This window comes from Salvelinus namaycush, chromosome 41 (assembly GCF_016432855.1).
Source record: "Salvelinus namaycush isolate Seneca chromosome 41, SaNama_1.0, whole genome shotgun sequence".
NCBI classification, from domain to species: domain Eukaryota; kingdom Metazoa; phylum Chordata; class Actinopteri; order Salmoniformes; family Salmonidae; genus Salvelinus; species Salvelinus namaycush.
Window position 1 is genome coordinate 2639447 of NC_052347.1, and position 20188 is coordinate 2659634.

At 44.4% G+C, this 20188-nt stretch overlaps 1 protein-coding gene across 3 annotated transcripts in view; it reads left to right on the plus strand.

Annotated features, from left to right (window-relative positions):
* LOC120034296 (retinoic acid receptor alpha-like) overlaps nucleotides 1–20188 on the plus strand; it is a 177925-nt gene that overhangs the window by 115576 nt on the left and 42161 nt on the right. The window contains exon 1 of one of the 3 annotated variants that reach the window (XM_038980799.1): nucleotides 7074–8125. The exons of the other annotated variants lie outside the window; for them this stretch is intronic. Coding sequence (XP_038836727.1) covers nucleotides 7948–8125 — 178 coding nt within the window. The 5' untranslated portion in view covers nucleotides 7074–7947. Of the gene's footprint in view, nucleotides 1–7073; nucleotides 8126–20188 lie in introns of those variants that run through there. 3 annotated transcript variants of the gene reach the window in all.

Sequence of the window (20188 nt, forward strand, 5' to 3'; positions counted from 1 at the left end):
ATCCATTTGTGGAGGAGAAGGTAATTGCTGTAACGGAGTTGACATAACGCTAATGACTCCTTCCATTTTGTTTTCTGCCACCTCGAACCAACTGATCTCATAAAGGAGATAACGTAACATAATGACGGCGGGTGTGAGATTCACAATGATACTTAGTTGGTAGAAACACCACGAGGCCAATGTCTCTGGTAATCCTCAGTTAAAAAGGGGGGGCTGCTATGTTGAAGTGGGAAGGGGGGGTCAGGGATGAAGGGGAAATACATAGTTTAGTGCTTTGAAGTTAGTCAGGTTTTCCCACGCATTTCCTCCCATCACATCATAAACCTCTTCAATCCCCCCCAAAATCCCCCCATCCCATCTCCCTTCCTATATCTCAACTCCCCCATCCCTCCCTGCACCACTTGGCCTCCAAATACTAATGCTAATTGCTCTTATCAAGGACACCATGTAATCTACTCTCATTATCTCAAGTTCACCGTAATTCATTTGAGGGTTGTGAAGTAGCTTAGAAGTAAATATCTTCAATATCTACTCAATTTGTTATCAGAACACTACAATTATCTCTTTGTATGCGAATGACAAGGTGTATTGCCCTAAACTTGCCATATCAATGGACAACTGCATTTCACTTGTAAAAAAAAAACATTGCCAATTCTTTCCCACTTCTCCTTAAAGCCATAGTGGTGAAACTGCCATGTCCGTTTGCGATATTACAAAGACGTTACTTCAAACAATGAACACTTTTTTCCCCCTCGGACATCATTGCACACACGATAGCACAACAGACTACGATTTAATTTTTACCACGATGTGGGATGCTCATTTCCTCAAAACAAAGACAATATCAAATGTGCCTGAGGCGGTCAGTGGTGCTGTTTCACCTATCGCGGATCTCATTTTTAACCAAAGCCAATTTGAGGGTTGACCTTTTTAAGGTGGTTGAAAATGTGTAAGTGTTCCTAATTGGCATCATCAGGTCCAATATGTTGGGATATGTATCACTGTTTCCCCTACCATGCCCAGGAAGAACCCGGGCCGGCCGCTCTCAAAGTGGGCATCGGTTCAGAAGTTTTAGCTCTTATGAGCAAGAAGAATTACCGCTTTGTCTACACCCAGCAAAAAGCCGTCTTCCTTCACAGCCTTCCTTCACAGCCTCCCTTCACAGGTTCCAGAAAGTGATTAGTGGCGTTTTAATGTTTAAAAGTGTCAGTGCGTTTCTCAAAGTCAGATCCAGCCAGGACGTATTCAGCAAGATGAGAAATTAGCAAGAATAATGGCTTCAGTTCCATGCCTTTCTCTGTAGAACTCCATGAGTCATTGGGTTGTCCAGGGCTTGTATTCAAAAAGTAGGAGTGGTAATCTAGGATCAGTTCTCCCTTTCCGTGTAATCTTATTCCTTAGGATCAGTTTGGCCTTTTAGGTCTTATCTGAGCACTCCTACTCCGAGACTATTTGTGAATACAGGCCCTGGCTTCATCATCAAGTTCTTGGTGTGCTGTTCCTTGCCAATTGACACACACTCCATGAAGGGTTATCTGTAGGAGTAAAGAGTGTTGGCCCATATGTTGAAATAGTGTCACTGAACAGGCAGCTTAAGGTTACTGACCTGATTGACATTTTAGGTTGATAACAAGACCCTTTAGAACTCATGTGCACCTTATCCGTTGGAAAGCAATGTTTTTATGCTTATAGTGCGAAACCTGTGAGACTGACTCGGAGCCAACAGTCAAAAGGGCGCATTCTCAAAGCAAGCGCAGGCCAGCTGGCAAGTGTCTTCACGGACATTTCAATCTCTCATTGTCCCAGTCCGTAATCCCAACATGTTTCAAGCTGACCACCATTGTCCCTGTTCCCAAGAGCTCCAAGGAAACCTGCCGAAATGACTATCGCCCTGTAGCACTCACATCTGTAATTATGAAGTGCTTTGAAAGGCTGATCATGACACACATCAACACCATCATCCCAGACACCCTAGACCCACTCCAATTCGCATACCGCCCCAACACATCCACAGATGATGCCATGTCAGTTACACTTCACACTGCCCTCTCCCACCTGGACAAGAGTTGAAATAACTGAGAATGCTGTTTATAGACTGCAACTCAGTGTTCAGCACCATAGTCCCTTCCAAGCTCATCATCAAGCTAAGGACCCTTGGAGTGAACCCCTCCATCTGCAACTGGATCCTGGACTTCCTGACGGGCTGGCCCCAGGTGGTGAGGGTAGGCAACAACACCTCCTCCCCGCTGACCCTCAACACGAGGGCTCCTCTGGGGTGTGTGCTTAGTCCTCTCCTGTGCTCCCTGTTCACCCATGACTGGGGTAAACCGCCTACGACTCCTGATCACCGACGGCGATGAGACAGACTACAGGGAGGAGGTCAGACACTAAGCAGTGTGGTGTCAGGACAACAACCTCTCCCTCAACGTCAATAAGACCAAGGAGCTGATTGTGGACTGTAGGAGAGAGGGGGGAGAGCACGCTACCATCCTTATCGACAGGGCTGTTGTGGAGCATGTCGAGAGCTTCAAGTTGCTTGGCATCCACATCACTAAGGACTTAACATGGTCCACACACATCTGCACAGTTGTGAAAACGGCATGGCAGCACTTCTTCCCCCTCGGGAGGCTGAAAATATTTGGCATGGGCCCTTGTATCTTCAAAAAGTTATACAGATGCACCATCGAGAGCATCTTGACTGGCTGCATCTTCTCTTGGTACGGCAAATGCACCGCCCTTGACTGCAAAGCGCTACAGACAGTGGTGCGGGCAGCCTAGTGCATCACTGGGGCCGAGTTCCCTGCCATCCAGGACCTCTGTATCATGCGGTGTCAGAGGAGGGCCCGAAAAATTGTCAAAGACTCCATCCACCCAAGCTATAGACTGTTCACTCTGCTACCGTCAGGCAAACAGTACCAGGGCATCGGCTCTCGGACCAACGAGCTCAGGGACAGCTTCTACCCCCAAGCCATAATTCTGCTAAATAGCCAGACTGCTAAATAGTCAATGAATGGTACCCAAACTATCTGCACTGACTCTATCTGTGATTGACCCTACGCACACTCACTAGACTATACATACACACCATAACACACTCACTCACACACAACTACATTGACACTCGCACAGAAAAACCACGCACACACACCAACACGACACAAACATACATTACACACACACACACACACACACTTTTACACTCATCCTTTGCTGCTGCTACTCTGTTCTTTATTTGAATCGTATTATTATCTATCCCGATGCCTAGTCACTTTACCCTGCCTTCATGTACATATCTACCTCAAATAACTTGTACGTCTGCACATTGATTTGGTACTGGTACTCCCGTATATAGCCCCATTGTTTATTTTATTTTATTTCTCTTGTGTTACCAGTTTTATTATTTTTAAACATTGCATCATTGGGAAGGGCTCATAAAGCAAGCATTTCACAGTAAAGTCTACACCAGTTATATTCGGCGCAGGTGACAAATAACATTTGATTTGAATCGGTCAAAGGTCAGACAGACTGTGTGCACGTGTGATTGTTAGGGTCGAGGTGAAGGCCTACAATGTATGAGAGCGCTGAGCAGTGCCTCAGAAACAAAGGCAATATTTGGCTGTTCCAGTTTCCTGAATTTCTTGTTGTGCAAAACGTGTTTCTATACTTAATCATCAACTGACCTCGAAGGAAATTATGTTGTGAAATGGTAATAGGAAAACTGGGCTAAAGCCAAAGGCAATGATGTAAGCGTAAATAATAGCAAATTGCTTTGTGTCGTACATTTACAATGAAGTCAATTTTCATTAAGCAACTTGCCAGGCGCTGCTCGCTCGCTTACATACCCATCAGGAAATTGTAATATCCTATGAAAGGGCCCTTATCTGTGGCTAGTACCCCTGCCGCCACTCTCAATGGATTTAATGCCTCCTATCAATTAACAAATGTGTATTTATTTGATGTGTGGTCTTTTATCCCGAGCAGCTAATAATTTAAACAGACGAAAATCAATACCCAAGCACTTTCACGTCAAGGGAAAAAAATGGGATCAGCCAAGGCATTAAAGAAGAGGTTGATACATTGTTCTACTTACGAATGTGGCCGTCTTTCACTCACTGACAGCAACCTTGGTTTAGCTCGTTGACCGATGCACAGTGGCGCCACGACTTGACTATTCATTGCCTTTATGTGCACATTGCTCTACCCCATAGCACGTGTGTGTGCAACCTGCCCAGGGAAGTGAAACCAAGGAAGGTGGGGTGGGGGGGCTTCCTACCGGATTACAGGAGAACTTTGGGTTCCAGTTGCAAGGTGCAGAGGAGCGAAGTGAGAAGTTGGGCCAGCACGAGGTGAGGCTTTTGCCTGGTTTGTTGGGTTCACAGAGAGTTCAGCTGCACTGTGAAAGGTGTGTGTGTAATTGGTGGGCAGTCAATGGCCGTATTTACGGTACAGGGACAGGGATGGATGGAAAGGTTGAACAATATTGACAAGTGTCTTGTTTTGTCTCAGAGCAACAGCCGCCACACTTGTTTTCAGTAAATAAATTATTCTGCATTCAGGCTTAACACTACTGATTTGTCACTCATATTTTAAACTGTTCAAACCTTTTTTTGTTTTTGAATAGAATACAACTTTATTTAAGCTGCAATATGACTTTTTTGGGGCGACCTGACCAAATTCACATAGAAATATAAGTTATAGCTCTGTAATTCTCATTGAAAGCAAGTCTAAAAAGCGGTAAATCTGTTCTCTGTGTGCTATTTCTATGCTTAGTGTTCTTACGTTTTGTTTTTGCGTCTCGGGCCCCGAGTAGCGCAGTGGTCTAGCACTGCATCTCAGTGTTTGAGGCGTCACTACAGACACCCTGGTTCGATTCCAGGCTGTATCACAACCGACCGTGATTGGGAGGCCCATAGGGCGGCACCCAATTGGCCCAGCGTTGTCCGGGTTTGGCCGGTGTAGGCCGTCATTGTAAGTAAGATTTTGTTCTTAACTGACTTGCCTAGTTAAATTTAAAATAAAAAAATGACCCCCGGTTTTGTACACCAGCTTCAAACAGCTGAAAATATACTGAACAAAAATAGAAACACAACACGCAACAATTTCAAAGTTTTTACTTAGTTACAGTTCATATAAGGAAATTAAACAATTGAAATAAATTAATTAGGCCCTAATCTATGGATTTCACATGACTGGGAATACAGATATGCATCTTTTGGCCACAAATACCTTAAAAAAAAAATAGAAAGGGCGTAAATCAGAAAACCAGTCAGTATCTGGTGTGACCACCAATATTCTTAAAAAATATATTTTTTATTTTTAAATAAATGTAACCTTTATTTATCTTGCCTCATACAGTGCGACACATCTCCTTCGCATAGAGTTTATCAGGCTGTTGATTGTGGCCTGTGGAATATTGACCCTCTCCTCTTCAATGGCTGGGCGAAGTTGCTGGATATTGGCGGCAAGTGGAACACGCTGTCATACACGTCAATCCAGAGCATCCCAAACATGCTCAATGGATGACATGTCTGGTGAGCATGCAGGCCATGGAAGAACTGGGACATTTTCAGCTTCCATGAATTGTGTACAGATCCTTGTGACACGTGCATTATCATGCTGAAACATGAGGTGACGGCAGCGGATGAATGGCACGACAATGTGTCTCAGGATCTCGTCACGGTATCTCTGCATCCAAATTGCCATCGATAAAATGCAATTGTGTTTGTTGTCCATAGCTTATGCCTGCCCATGCCATAACCCTAACTCCACCATGGGGCATTCTGTTCACAACGTTGACATCAGCAAACAGCTCACCCACACAACGCCATACACGTGGTCAACTACATCAAATACCCCCTATATTATATGTATGTACTCTTATTCCATTCCTTTACTTAGATTTATGTGTTTTGGGTAGTTGTTGTGGAATTGTTAGATTACATGTTAGATATTGCTGCACTGTCGGAACTAGAAGCACAAGCATTTCGCTACGCTCGCAATAAAATCTGCTAACCATGTCACCAATAACATTTTATTTTATTTGGTCTGCGGTTGTGAGGCCAGTTGGACGTACTGCCAAATTCTCTAAAACGATGTTGGAGGCGGCTTATGGTAGAGAAATGAACATCAAATTATCTGGCAACAGCTCTGGTGGACATTCCTGCAGCCAGCATGCCAATTGCATGCTCCATGAAAACTTCTGTGGCATTGTGTTGTGTGACAAAATGGCACATTTTTAGTGGTATTTTATTGTCCCCAGCACAAGGTGCACCTGTGTAATGATCATGCTGTTTAAATCAGCTTCTTGATATGCCACACCTGTCAGGTAGATGGATTATCTTGGCAAAGGAGAGATGATCTCTAACAGGGATGTAAACTAATTTGTGCACAAAATTGGAGAGAAATACGTTTTTTGAGTGTATGGAACATTTCTGGGGTATTTTATTTCAACTCATGAAACATGGCACCAACACTTTACATGTTACGTTTATATTTATGTTCAGTGTACAATATTTTTGGTTATGGAAAATATATTTCAAAGCGGTTTAGATGGTACAATGATTCTCAAACAAACATTAGGCGAACTATTAGAATTTAGCGACCAGGAAATGGCGGCGCGATTTCTGTATAGTGCACTTTTAAAGGGCCATTGGCCGACTTCAGTCATTATTTTTTTAAATGACCACCCAGTTGCTGTCAAGTCCCACTACAATCATAGATCAATTAGGGCTGTACTGTTAGTATCATGTAATTATCATGTTCCACTTCAAATCTCATGCAGAATAGATACTCGTCATCTGGTGAACACCTTCAACAACATCAAATATCCCCCTCTATGATTTACAAACTGAGAACGTTATATTTGGCCATAGCCAGAGGAAGGATAACCTAAGGTAGCAGGCGTAAAATAAACCCCTGAGTCGGTTTACGGGCTTCGTCTCTTCTGTTATCCTTTTCCTCTAAACGGGATGCTTCCGGTTTTAGACGCCCAGCTGAGGGTTTAGGACGGAGAAGTGAGGCTGGGTAGGTGGAGCTAACACGCAGCTGCTGATACTCGTCAAAAATTGCAGGGCAGGATTTGGAAACTGAATGAACTGTGAGCAGAGGTCTCTTCACAAGACATGGACGCCGGCCGTCAAGTATCCTTATGTAACGCGGGGATCACGAAAACAACAGGATGCTCAACAGATTCTCGAGATTTGTCGATGAATCCTAAACCTATTGTATTTGAGATGAACTAGTATAGCGCTCTCCGTCGTCAGTCGAAGAGATAGGATATTACTCCTGGACATATTATCCGTTCTGGTGTTGTCATAATAGGAGCGATTTGGAATTAAAATACCTATTTCCACGTGATTCGGTTGTTGAGGCGACATACAGTACTGTATCTCTAAATATGAGATTGGGGGGGACACGTCAGTGACGCTGGGAGCATGCTGGACAATAAATTCTCATAGGCGACTTTTCTATAGGACTTGTATTCTACACATGCTTGCATTGGAAGGAAAAGGCAGATCGACGGGCGGGATAGCGTGGTCCACTTGAATCCCTGTGTCGCCCGAGTTGGTCAACAGCTTTGGAAACACCATTCAAAAACAGTGAATCGTGGACTCATATTCCCAAAAACGAGCCGAGCAAATAACAGACGGAATAATTTGTTTTAACATTTTTTTTGTCTAGTTATTTTTTCCTTATCACAACAGTTTGTGCCCACTGAATAAAACCACAATATAGGTCGGTTGCGTCACTTCATCGGACGGGTTGGAGATCAAGACGTTATATTGTTACAACTCTGTTGGGGAGGAAACCCTCCGATGCGTTCCTGCGACATGTGATGACATCCTTCGTTGCGCTCGGTGTTTTTGAAACCCTCTCGTGTCTTCTTTATTCGAACGGGAGGAGATCAAAGGACATTTGCTTTCTATTTCGGGCTGCCGTTCGTTTTGCATGATGTACGACAGTGAGGATGCGGTGGGACTCACCCCGAGTCCGAACCGGTTTTTAACTATGGATTACTACCACCAGAACCGAGGATGTCTAATCCCTGATAAGAGCCTCGTACCTGCGGCACACCGTCCCTTCAGTTCGTCCATCAGAAATCAACACTGGAACGGATCAAACCACTGTATGTTGCTTTCCACTTTACTTGTTCTCGACTAACTAGTAATTGATTGTCGAAAGAAACATGCATGTACCAAAGGCGCATACATCATGTAATCCGTAGATATTGATTGTTGGGCGAATGCAAAGCATTACCCCAAGTTGTTATAATTTTTCGCTCTTCCGTAGACTTCATGTTCTGTCTCTGTTTGAAGTTATTGCATGTAGGTCAAACGTACTTTTGTCGACAGTTTAATTAATTTAATTATCTGAACTAGTATTCTTAGCCAACTCGTCACATTATATCGCCCTGCAACAGTTTATCTATGCAGAATCTATTTGCAACGTCGCAGTAAAATTGTGGCAATCCATTCCCACCGCCGTATTACATTGCTTGCAAAAACTTAAACCATGCCATGCTTGAGGCGCCTTGTGACTCATTACTATGTGGCCATGTTGCTATACTAGTGTTTATATATACAACGATGTGCTATATAAAGCCTAGCCCTACTTTCTCACATGGGACAAAAATGTAGACCGAACTGTAATCGCGTAACTTTGCCAAACAAGTACATTTTTAATGATCTTTAATGATCAGTATGTCCAAATAGATACGCGATCCTTGCAGTTCTTTGCTCGCAATTTTTTTTTTTTTTTTTTTTTTTTTTTTTTTTATATAGCCTTCAGTGGAGTCTAATGTCCAAAGACCACATGTAGGATAGTAAGGTCATGTATACTAGTAACTTGCTGACTCATTCATTATTAAAATATTTTTTTATCGTAGCCTACAAGTGTCTGGGACTTATGAGGAGAAACTAGGTTTACATTTAGAACGTCTGCTCCAAATTCACAAGAAGTGTGATGATGGAACAATTTTGACCAGATTCACGCTTCAATGCTTAGAGGTCACCTATGACAAATTGGTGTCACACATCATTTAGTTTTGTTAGAAATGGTTGATAATGTTTTTTCCTCGATGCACTACTTTTCCATCCTAACATTCAATTAGATTGTCATTCAAAACATTAGGCTATCAATGGTAAATGTGGAATGAGTCATGTTGGACTGAGTCACCCATGTAACACCTAACCTTGGAGTCAATTCTTGTCAAATCCCTGTTATGTGCTCACAGTGTAAGTGTGATGTTTTGATGGTCATAGTCTGCCTGGAAACTCGGTCTCCGGTGATTGTTTCGGACATGTCAACATTACTAAGCTTGTGTAAGCCTGTTGGAGGGATCATTTGTTCACTGGGTCAGCTCCGCTTTCTAATGGAGATGGCTACAATTGACCAAAGTATTTATGCCCCTTTGAAGGGGGCAAAGAGGTCAGGAAGACACGGAGAGCCACATTTTAAGGAGGTTAGGATTTAGCCCTAAGCCAATGTGGTGGCACCCACAGTAAAAAAGTATATACAGTTGAAGTCGGAAGTTTACATACACCTTAGCCAAATACATTTAAACTCAGTTTTTCACAATTCCTGACATTTAATCAGAGTAAAAATGAACTGTTTTAGTTCAGTTAGGATCACCGCTTTATTTTCAGAATGTGAAATGTCAGGATAAAAGTAGAGAGAATGTTTTATTTATTTCATCACATTCTCAGTGGGTCAGAAGTTTACATACACTCAATTTGTACTTGTGAAGGTCTACAAATATTTTCTGAGGTCTTGGCTGATTTCTTTTGATTTTCCCATGATATCAAGCAAAGAAGCACTGAGTTTGAAGGTAGGCCTTGAAATACATCCACAGGTACACCTCCAATTGACTCAAATTATGTCAATTAGCCTATCAGAAGCTTTTAAAGCCATGACATAATTTTCTGGAATTTTCCAAGCTGTTTAAAGGCACAGTCAACTTAGTGTATGTAAACTTCTGACCCACTGGAATTGTGATACAGTGCATTATAAGTGAAATAATCTGTCTGTAAACAATTTTTGGAAAAATCACTTGTGTCATGCACAAAGTAGAAGTTAACAAACGATAGCTTTGGCAAGTCGGTTAGGACAAGAAATGTGTGGAGTGGTTGAAAAACGAGTTTTAATGACTCCAACCTAAGTGTATGTAAACTTCCGACTTCAACTGTATATATATATTCTACAATCTGAAAAAGCTTATTCAAAACTTGGGTATCTTTAATTTAAACTCAGATATATTTTGTAGCATACTCATCCCTACACTTTAAGTCTATTTTAATGTTGCTTGTTGTGGTCATGGAGAGTGAAAGTCGACCAGAGCCCTTTCTCAGTTTCCGCTGAGTCAGTCAGACAGTCAAAGCCGCTTTTTGAAGGTCTCCCATAGCAATGTCCCCATGAGAGAACAACACTGCTGGGATCCCAACAGGTGTTGCGTTGAGTCACAAACCAGGGTCCTGTTCAGTAGAGACAAAACGTTTTGGAACTGAATGGAACAGGGAAGTTCTTGCTTACCTGAACTTGTCCAACAAGTAGATGACTGATTTTCGTTGGGGGAGAGATACGCCTTAATCACAACATAATCACTGATCTGGCTGTCAAGTCTCTTTTATGAAAACGCCCCTTTTCGTTAAACGATGTAACCTGAACCACTCATAATAACCTCTTGTAGCAGGCGTTATAGAAAATGTACACAGGTCTCATAAACAATCTCTCAAGCCCACATGCTAGTGAGTAGCCGGCTAACATTTGTGCTTTATGCTTATTGCACATTTATAAAACACAGACTAGACAGCTAGTATAACAGTCTTTGGCTAAGATGCGGTTAGCGGTACGTGGTACCGCACTGCCGCGTGCGACAAACTGAGCCTACATGTTCCAGAATCAACCTTCATTGATACTCTTGTTTTAGTGGTGTCTGCTCTGCTTGCAATTTGAGGAGTTGAGACACAAAAATGGTATCTTTAGAAAGGATAGCTTCTCTGTGACAGTAAAACAGTGTTTCAATCCGCTTCGGTTGCCATATGAGTGACGACTCCGATGGACCAAACCTCAAATGCAAATAGTGAGTTGTATCCGCTTGTCAGAGGAAGAAGTGATCTTTAGTCTTTGTTGTGAGTGGCAGGTGGAGGGGCTTGGTGTGTGTAAGTTGGAAGGTGCACAGCCTACAAGCCATTGCACGCAGCACAGAAGGAGCAAAGGAGACGAGACCAAAAAGACATGAGAACAAGAGGACATAAACACTTATAAGAACGGGGAAAAATGAAAACGTTGATTCTTGCGAATATAGGCATTTGGAATATCGCCCAAAAACATAGATGGTCTATGGCCCAGCCCTACTATACGTGTGCCCTTCTGAACAAGACCCATGGATAGCAGCCTCCCAGTCTTATAGTGGCAATATGTGACTTTTTGGGCGACCCGACCAAATTCACATAGAATTTATTTATTTAACCTTTATTTAACTAGGCAAGTCAGTTAAGAACAAATTCTTATTTACAATGACGGCCTACCCCGGCCAAACCCTAACCCGGACGACGCTGGGCCAATTGAGCTCCGCCTTATGGGACTCCCAATCACAGCCTGGAATCGAACCAAGGTCTGTAGTGACGCCTCTAGCACTGAGATGCAGTGCCTTAGACTGCTGCGCCACTCAAAATGTGAGTTGTAGATCTGCTATATGTGCACTATTTCTTCAGTTTTGTTTTTGTACACCAGCTTCAAACATCTTAAAATATATATATTTGGTTATGGAAAATATATTTCATAACAGTTTATATGGTACAATGGTTCTCTACACAATACTTATTTTGTCAAATGAACTGAAACTATTAGGAACCAGGAAATCGCGGCGCGATTTCTACATAGTGCAACTTTAAAAACAGCTCAGAGATCCAGACAAACTTTGATGTGGAGACAGGCCCAGTGCAAAGTTGCTTTGCCCCCACCATCTCTCGCTCTTTTCTCTCTCTTATTGTGCTCTGTGTGAAGGCTGAGGATGACTCACTATGTTGTTTTGCGCGCACAGCAACACTCGCCAAATATGCCGCAGCCACCTTGCTAAATTGAACTACAGCCCCAGCTTTTGCCAGACTTTTTGAAAGGAAGAGAAGCCCCCATTCGATTCAGGAATGTTTGCCGGGCACCCTGCCGCCGACTATTTCATGCCAAAACAAACCTGTGGCAATCGCAGCTCACAACGAGGTAGACAGCCATTCAGTGCCATTTACTTCAGCCCTCCTCGGGATAATCCCCCAGAGCACTCAAGTCAGAAAGCACGGTTATTTTGAGTTTAGTCTCCCCTCCCCAAGCCGTTCTCACGTCAGTATAGGTCACTTTGACGTAGAAATGGAAGTCGTTGGGTCGACAGACACTTCAGTGTCTTTATTTAAAACGACGTCTATTTGGGATGTGTTTTATAAAAGCAGGCCTTGGCTATTATTGTTGAATTGAGTGATATCGTTAGAGGCACAACAGAACTCTGGGCACATCAATCACAGGTTGTTTGAAATGTCCTCCATCATGCTGACTGCTGCTGCTGCCCAGAGAAGAGTCTTGCAGGCAGGGGAGGAGACCGGAGCCTGGAATGAGATGGCCCTTTAGAGCCTGGAGTATAACCACAGACCAGGACTTTGATAGCCTGGTCCCAGCTCTGTTTGTGCTTTTGCGTACTCCATTGGCAAGGTAAACATTTGTCATGACAATTCCATTCGGAGTTGAGCAGCAACAGACTGGCACCCAGGCTTCGATACTTATTATTACACTGCTACTATCCACTCTGTTGGCCAAAGGAAATTTGTTAGCTCCAGGATTAGACTTTCAGCCCATCTCCTCAATTCCTGGACTAAATCTACCTTTATGTCCATGTCTTCACCACAAGTTATATTTAGCTTTTACATTGCATTAGCAAGCATGCGTAAAGACAAACACAGTCAAGTCTGGTTTGGTGGCATGTCATTCATCTTTAAAAAGTCCTGGCATCCAAAGAGGAAACAGTGTCACTTTGAATTTCCCTCTTCGGCTGCCTGCCTAGATTCCTCCAGCTGCCTCTGGTCTAGTGGCTCTAGGTGTGGTGTGTGTAGAGCTGCTGGGAGCCTGATGGCCGTCACAGCACTCCTGTGGCGCCTCAGAAAGGAAGTCCTTACTAAGGAAGACCATGTGGCGTTTAATTGTTTCCCATGGACAGCGTTGCACCGCGCCGGCAGGGAACGATCACCCGGCATGGAGGAAGTGGAGAAAAGGCAGCAGGAGAAGGAAAGACAGAGGGGGGGGGAAAGAACAGCGTGGTAAGTGAAAGACGATAAGAGGGGAAGCGCGAGAGGGTGCAAGGGACAGACATAAAACGAGGAAGCAGGGAGTGAGCGAGAAGAAAAGGAAGGGGTCGTAAAAAGAATGTTCCGGTCTACTGGGCCTACTGTGGCTTTTCGGGGGTTGCAGTTTGAGCTCCAGACAGCGTGGCAGAGACCGCTGTCAAATGCAGATCTCGCGGACAGGCAGGCGGGCGGCCTCTCTGACCCTGCCAACAGCCCAACATGGCTGGCAGCGTCTGCTCGGTGTTCCCGTGGTTTGGCCGACCAGTAGTAGCCTGGCTCTGTTTATTCCTCGCGTCTGGCAGCAGACACTCGGTCAACAAAAGCGGTAGCGGCTGCACTCTCCTCTTGGCCACAGTGTGTCAATAAAGCCGCCAGTGTAGCCCTACTCCCCCTCCCACGTCTTTGCCATGCAGTGTGTGACGTCTTAGACAGGGGTGCAGCGCTTTCTTTAGGGACTGCCAGCTGGTATGGGATCTAGCTGTGGTTTTAAAGCGAGGGCCTCCTCTACTGTTGCTGCTGCAGCTCTGTGTTTCAGGGCCTCCCCTCTTACCATGAGTAATATAGCCGGTTGTGTAGAGCTGGGCTCCGAACTCAGAAGTGGCTACTCAAACTTCAACGGACTGTGTCCAAAACAAAGGAGATACTGTTGTCTGAAGTGCCCGAGCGCGCAACTTTCTTGTGTGGCATGTGTTAGACACGGAATGCGGAACGCTCAAACGCTTTTCGAGGATTAGAAACGTTCTCGCGTAAAGTGCGTTTTGGAAACGTAATTGATTTCCGTCTTCGTTCACTTCCCTCTTGTGCTCATGGTTTTTACACCCTCACACAATTCAGCAAAAAAACGTATGATCCCATCTTTACTACGACTCAACTTTATTTACCACACACACACACAACTCTCACAGAGCACAGTTCCCTCTGTGGCGGCGACAGACACTCCCGTACCTGCAGGCTAACCATTAGCCTAGTTCCTCTGTAATCGGGGAAGGCTGACAGACACTAAAGGTCATTATCACATCATATACCTCACCCGCACTGAGACAGAGAGTGAGAGAGAGAGGACCAGAGGGCAGGATTTCGCAACCCGTCGGGCGGCTTATCTTCCACCCTAGAGCCCAGGCCCTGTGCCAGTGTGCTCCACAATCCCGCCTGCTTCTTTTAACATGCCGCCTCTTTAAAGAGAAAACCCCCCGAATTGCAGCGAAACCACAAACTCCCATTTTAAACTCCCACTGAACAGGCTGTTCCTAGAGCTAGTGCTAAGGCTACTTCCTAGCAGACGGTGTTGCATAACTTAATGATTTAATGGCCTGACAGCCGTGTTGTTGTGGTGCCTGGTACTGGATATGGCGTGGGGTGTTTGGTATTATGGGGTGGAGATTGGGAGTTGTTCCGTGTCTGTTTAGGGAAGGGAGTTCGGGAGTGTTGTGTCTGGTGCGTGGGCTGGTTGGCCCGTGATTCTGTTAGTCCTCAGCTGTGTGGTCTAGACAGTGTTCAAATGGAGCTACGGGATCCTTCACTTGAGATTTAAATATTACAAACACATTATTTGTGGTGTACTTTAATAAGGGTTTATAAGTCGAGAGTTGGTTGTAGTCTATATGCAATTGTATACCTACGTTTATTACATTTTTATGAAAGACTTGTGTAAGTGTACTTCCTTTTATTTTGGTCCATAAGTTTGTATTATTTGTACGGTTATGGAATTTAAAAATTGTGTTTTCCAAGCTTGGAAAAGTTTTGGGAAATGATCAAATCCCAAATGTTTTAGGAAAGTCATGGAAATTAATAATAGTATTTTGTCCATCAAATAAAAATCGACATATCAGCCAGGATCGGAATGACACTGGTGCATCTCTGTTTGTGCGCGTCGCCTGCATGGTGCGAGACGAATGGGCCGTTGCTCAAGGAGAGAGACAGTCGGACATTGCAGCAGCACGTAGGCCTAGCCTATAAAATATGATAGAGAACAGATGAACTAGGTAGCCAGTTCAAAACATATCTTGTAACCTCTAGTTAACTGTTTCGCTATCATTAGCAAGTGTTAATGTCTTTCGGGCGTGTCCCCAAAAAAACGTTCCACCGACCTTCACCTTGATAATCTGGCTCTGATGTGTTTGAGCAGGGCTGTATCAAAAGCCTGCACACCCAGTAGCGCTCCAGACTGAGGGGTTGACCACATGTGTTTTATACAGTTGCCTAACAGGTGTTGTACTTTGTGGGAGGTTAAGTGTCTTGCCCAGTGACAGGAGATGGTACATGCGATCAGAGAGCAGCCTCCCAGTGTCCATAACATATTACGCTTACTTTCTTTATGCGTATAATTGTTGGTCATGGAAATCTGGTTAAAAGTCACGGAGAAGTCATGAAATTCCATCTGTCAAAATGTGTATGAACCCTGGTATTAGGATCGGTCCACTCCAAGTTAGTGTATGGGTTGCAACGAGCTTAGCTTGTGGTGGAATGTAGGTCTCTAGCGTTTGGCCTAGAATAAGCCCTAAAGAGTCTGATGTCTGTTTTGGTCTGAGGGTTTGTTTTCCCTCTCAATAATGCACTCCTCTCTGTCCTCTGTCTGTCTCCTATTCCTTGATCGGGACTTTACTCAGAAGTGGGAGAGCTAAGGGGAGGGAGCTGAAGTTAGATGGATGTCTATTTGTGCTGTGCTAAGGCGGATTTGAAGAACGCTGTGCCCAAGCTCACTGACAGTTTCTGGGCTAAGGATAAACCTGCCTAAGCCACTCTCAGCCTGTGGGCTTGGTCTGCTCACATACCCCCATAAACCACTGATTTCCATTCTATCTTCCTCACTTCTGTGTGGATCGCACTGAGGAAGGAAGGAAGGAAATATATGGTCTGAGCGATGGGATAGAATGAAGGAGGTGAAGGCAAATAAGGGCGATGCAACAGTCTTATAAGAAATTAATTCTCCCCCCAAAAATGTAGGCTATAGCTAGTCTGTAGCAAAAAGTGTAGCCAATGACAGATGTATAGGTTACAATACATGTAGGTGCAGCCAAGACTGTACATTTAGCCAGCTATCAATCCATATGATATTCCTTCCCTCCCATGGAATTCCCCTGGCTGTACTTAGTGGTGGTGTTGAGGGAAGCCACTAAGTAATATACATGTGCTGCTAATGCTAAGCGCTAACTAATGTGATTTGGACATGAGGCTTGAATTCCGCACGGGCATAACTTGCGTAGTTGGAGCAGCACTTAGAAAGAGCAGACCAGACGGCTGGGGGGGGGGGGCGTCTTCTCTTCTGTTACACGCCGTTAAAACACCAAGGAAAAGAGGGCAAGAAAGAGAAACCGAAGAGCACTTGTAAAATGCGGGCTATAAAAATAGGGGAGGGAGGATAGCCTGCCGGCCAAAACCTGGACTGGCAGGAGGCCCAGAGGGGAACGAAGATGGGTGGGGGTGGGGGTGATGTCTGCTCAGTGGTGCAGAGGGCATCAGGAGTGAGCGAAGGGGGATATATGGGAGCAAAGGGGGGTGGAAAGGAAGGGTGGCTGCCCATCATGGATATAATGTCAAGAAATCCCAGAGGGTCAAAGGTCAGAGGATTCAGCCTGTAACCACTGCTTATCACCTCGACTAACCTGTACCCCCGGCACATTGACTTGGTACCGGTACCCCCTGTATATAGCCTCGGTATTGTTATTTTATTGTTATTTTTTTTTATAGTATTTTTACTTTACTTTATTTAGTAAATATTTTCTTAACTCTATTTCTTGAACTGCATTGTTGGTTAAGGGCTTGTAAGTAAAGTAAGATTTTCACGGTAAGGTCTACACCTGTTGTATTTGGCACATGTGACATATACAATTTGATTTGATATAGTCAAGTCACCAAACTTCGATTTCCATGTCGAGTTCCAAGTGTTTGAGTCCGAGTCCTTTATACTTGAGTCACAAGTCACTTGGTACCGCTAAAAGCTACGGTCCAACCATTTTTAGAATCTAAATTCTGTTACGTCGTTGCACATTTTAAGGGATGACTCGATAACACAGCTCCATAACATTTGCTGCTGTATTTAGTATGTTAAATTATGCTACAGAGATTTTCTGATAAAGTCTCTACTGGTCGATTCCAAGCCTGAATCACGAGTCAAGTTCGAGTCCTTGACTCGAGTACTACAACACCACTGGTTATCCACCCACACAAACACAAGCACACGTACACACAGCAAACTCCATTCCAAACTCACTAACACATGTAACCACACACACTCAATCACACATACACACACACACACGCACTCTGTGCCAACCCGATCCCGTGAAAGCACCCATCGCCCTCTCACCTGCCAGTTAATGAATTATGCAGATGAGCTCCGTAGGGTGCTTCAAATTAGCACATTAGCCTAATGAGCCGACAACCTCCATCGAGTTACCACAACGACCCATCGACCCGGGGAGTCGTTTGAACACCACTGGCTGAACCGATGCGGTAATGAACGGGGGACTGTGTGGCTCAGTTGTTAAGAGCGCGGCGCTAGCGAACGCCATGGTCACGGGTTCAGTCCACACAGGGATCCCATGCGCATGCTAATTTCTCTTTTGGAGTATCAGTCCGCAGTAGGAGGAAAGAGAATGCACTAATATATGTGAGTGTCCTTCTCCTGTTCCTGTTGTTGTGTTGACAGACATCTGCCTGCCAGGGTGATTCTGAATGGCATCGGTATCGAGATGTCTCTCTACCTGGCCCTTGTAGGTAAGAGGAGCTAGTGTAAACATGTAGCTTACTGTTATTGACCAGGGAGCGTACAGTGCATTCGGAAAGTATTCCGACCCCTTGACTTTTTCCACGTTTTGTTACATTTTAGAATAAGGCTGTAATGTATTAAATAAGAAGAAATCCCAAGCAATCTACACTCAATACCCCATAATGACAAAGCAAAAACAGCTTTGTAGAAATGTTAGCAAATTTATAAAAAAACAAAAACAGAAATACCTTATTTACACAAGTATTCAAACCCTTTGCTACGAGACTCAAAATTGAGCTCAGGTGTATCCTGTTTCCATTGATCATCCTTGAGATGAGTCCACCAGTGGTCAATTCAATTGATTGGACATGATTTGGAAAGGCACACACCTGTCTATATAAGGTCCCACAGTTGAGAATGCATGTTAGAGTAAAACCCAAGCCATGAGGTGGAAGGAATTGTCCGTAGAGTTCCGAGACAGGATTGCGTCGAGGAACAGATCTGGAGAAGGTTACCAAAAAATGTCTACAGCATTGAAGGTCCCCAAGAATACAGTGGCCTCCATTCTTAAATGGAAGAAGTTTGGAACCACCAAGACTCTTCCTAGAGCTGGCCGCCCAGCCAAACTGAGCAATCGGGGGAAAAGGGCCTTAGTCAGGAAGGTGACCAAGTACCTGATGGTCACTCTGACAGAGCTCCAGAGTTTCTCTGTGGAGATGGGATAACCTTCCAGAAGGACAACCATCTCTGCAGCACTCCACCAATCAGGCCTTTATGGTAGTGGCAAGACGGAAGCCACTCCTCAGTAAAAGGCATATGAAAGCCGCTTGGAGTTTGTCAAAAAGGCACCTAAAGACTCTCAGACCATGAAAAACAAGATTCTCTGGTCTGATGAAACCAAGATTGACCTCTTTGGCCCGAATGCCAAGCGTCACATCTGGAGGAAACCTGACACGGTGGTGGCAGCATCATGCTGTGGCGATGTTTTTCAGGGACTGGGAGACTAGTCAGGATTGAGGCAAAGATCAACGGAGCAAAGTGTACAGAGATCCTTGATGAGAACCTCCTCCAGAGCGCTCAGGACCTCAGACTGGGGCGATGGTTCACCTTCCAACAGGACAACGACCCTAAACACACAGCCAAGACAACGCAGGAGTGGCGTCGGGACAAGTCTCTGAATGTCCTTGAGTGGCCCAGCCAGAGCTTGGACTTGAACCTGATCGAACGTCTCTGGAGAGAGCAGAAAATAGCTGAGCAGCAACACTCCCCATCCAACCTGACAGAGCTTGAGAGGATCTGCAGAGAGGAATGGGAGAAACTCCCTAAATACAGGTGTGCCAAGCTTGTAGCATCATACCCAAGAAGTCTCGAGGCTGCAATCGCTGCCAAAGGTGCTTCAACAAAGTACTGAGTAAAGGGTCTGAATACTTATGTAAATGTTATATTTCAGTTTATTTTTAATAAATTAGCAAAAATGTCTAAAAACCAGTTTTTGCTTTGTCATTATGGGGTATTGTGTGTAGATGGATGAGGGAAAACAAAAACGATGAAATACATTTTCGAATAAGGCTGTAACCTAACAAAATGTGGAAAACGTCAAGGCGTCTGAATACTTTCTGAAGTTACAGTAGGTCGGTATGGTCCCTATAACCACACCGCGCGATAAAGACGTACTTTTGGTTGGAAAGACGTCGTTCAACCAATTTAGCTCACTGGGGTGGTGCTCCTTGTGTCTATACTTGAGCAGGACAAGTGTATCTGTGTTAAGGGGAGGAACGTGGCCATTGGGTGAATCCGTACATCTACGAAAGAAGTGAAATGTGTTTATTCCATCCATCCCGTCATAGCACCCCTCCCTCCCTCTTTTTCTCTCTCTTTCCATCTCACACACTCTCGCTCTCTTTGCGCCACGCCAAAACCCATCCTATATTTAATGACATCGCCAGAAGGGCATGTGTGTTTCGTCAGATCTGCGAACACATGAACACGGAGAACGTCATTAGTCACCAGCGGAGATGAAAGCGCAGCGTCAGTTTGGCGCTCATTCTAGCGAGGGAGAGGAGAGAAGGTGAGCGTTTTGTAAGCACTTTAAAACTATGGATTAGGGAGCCAGAGAAACAACTCGAGACAAATGTAATAGTGGCTGGCGTCACCT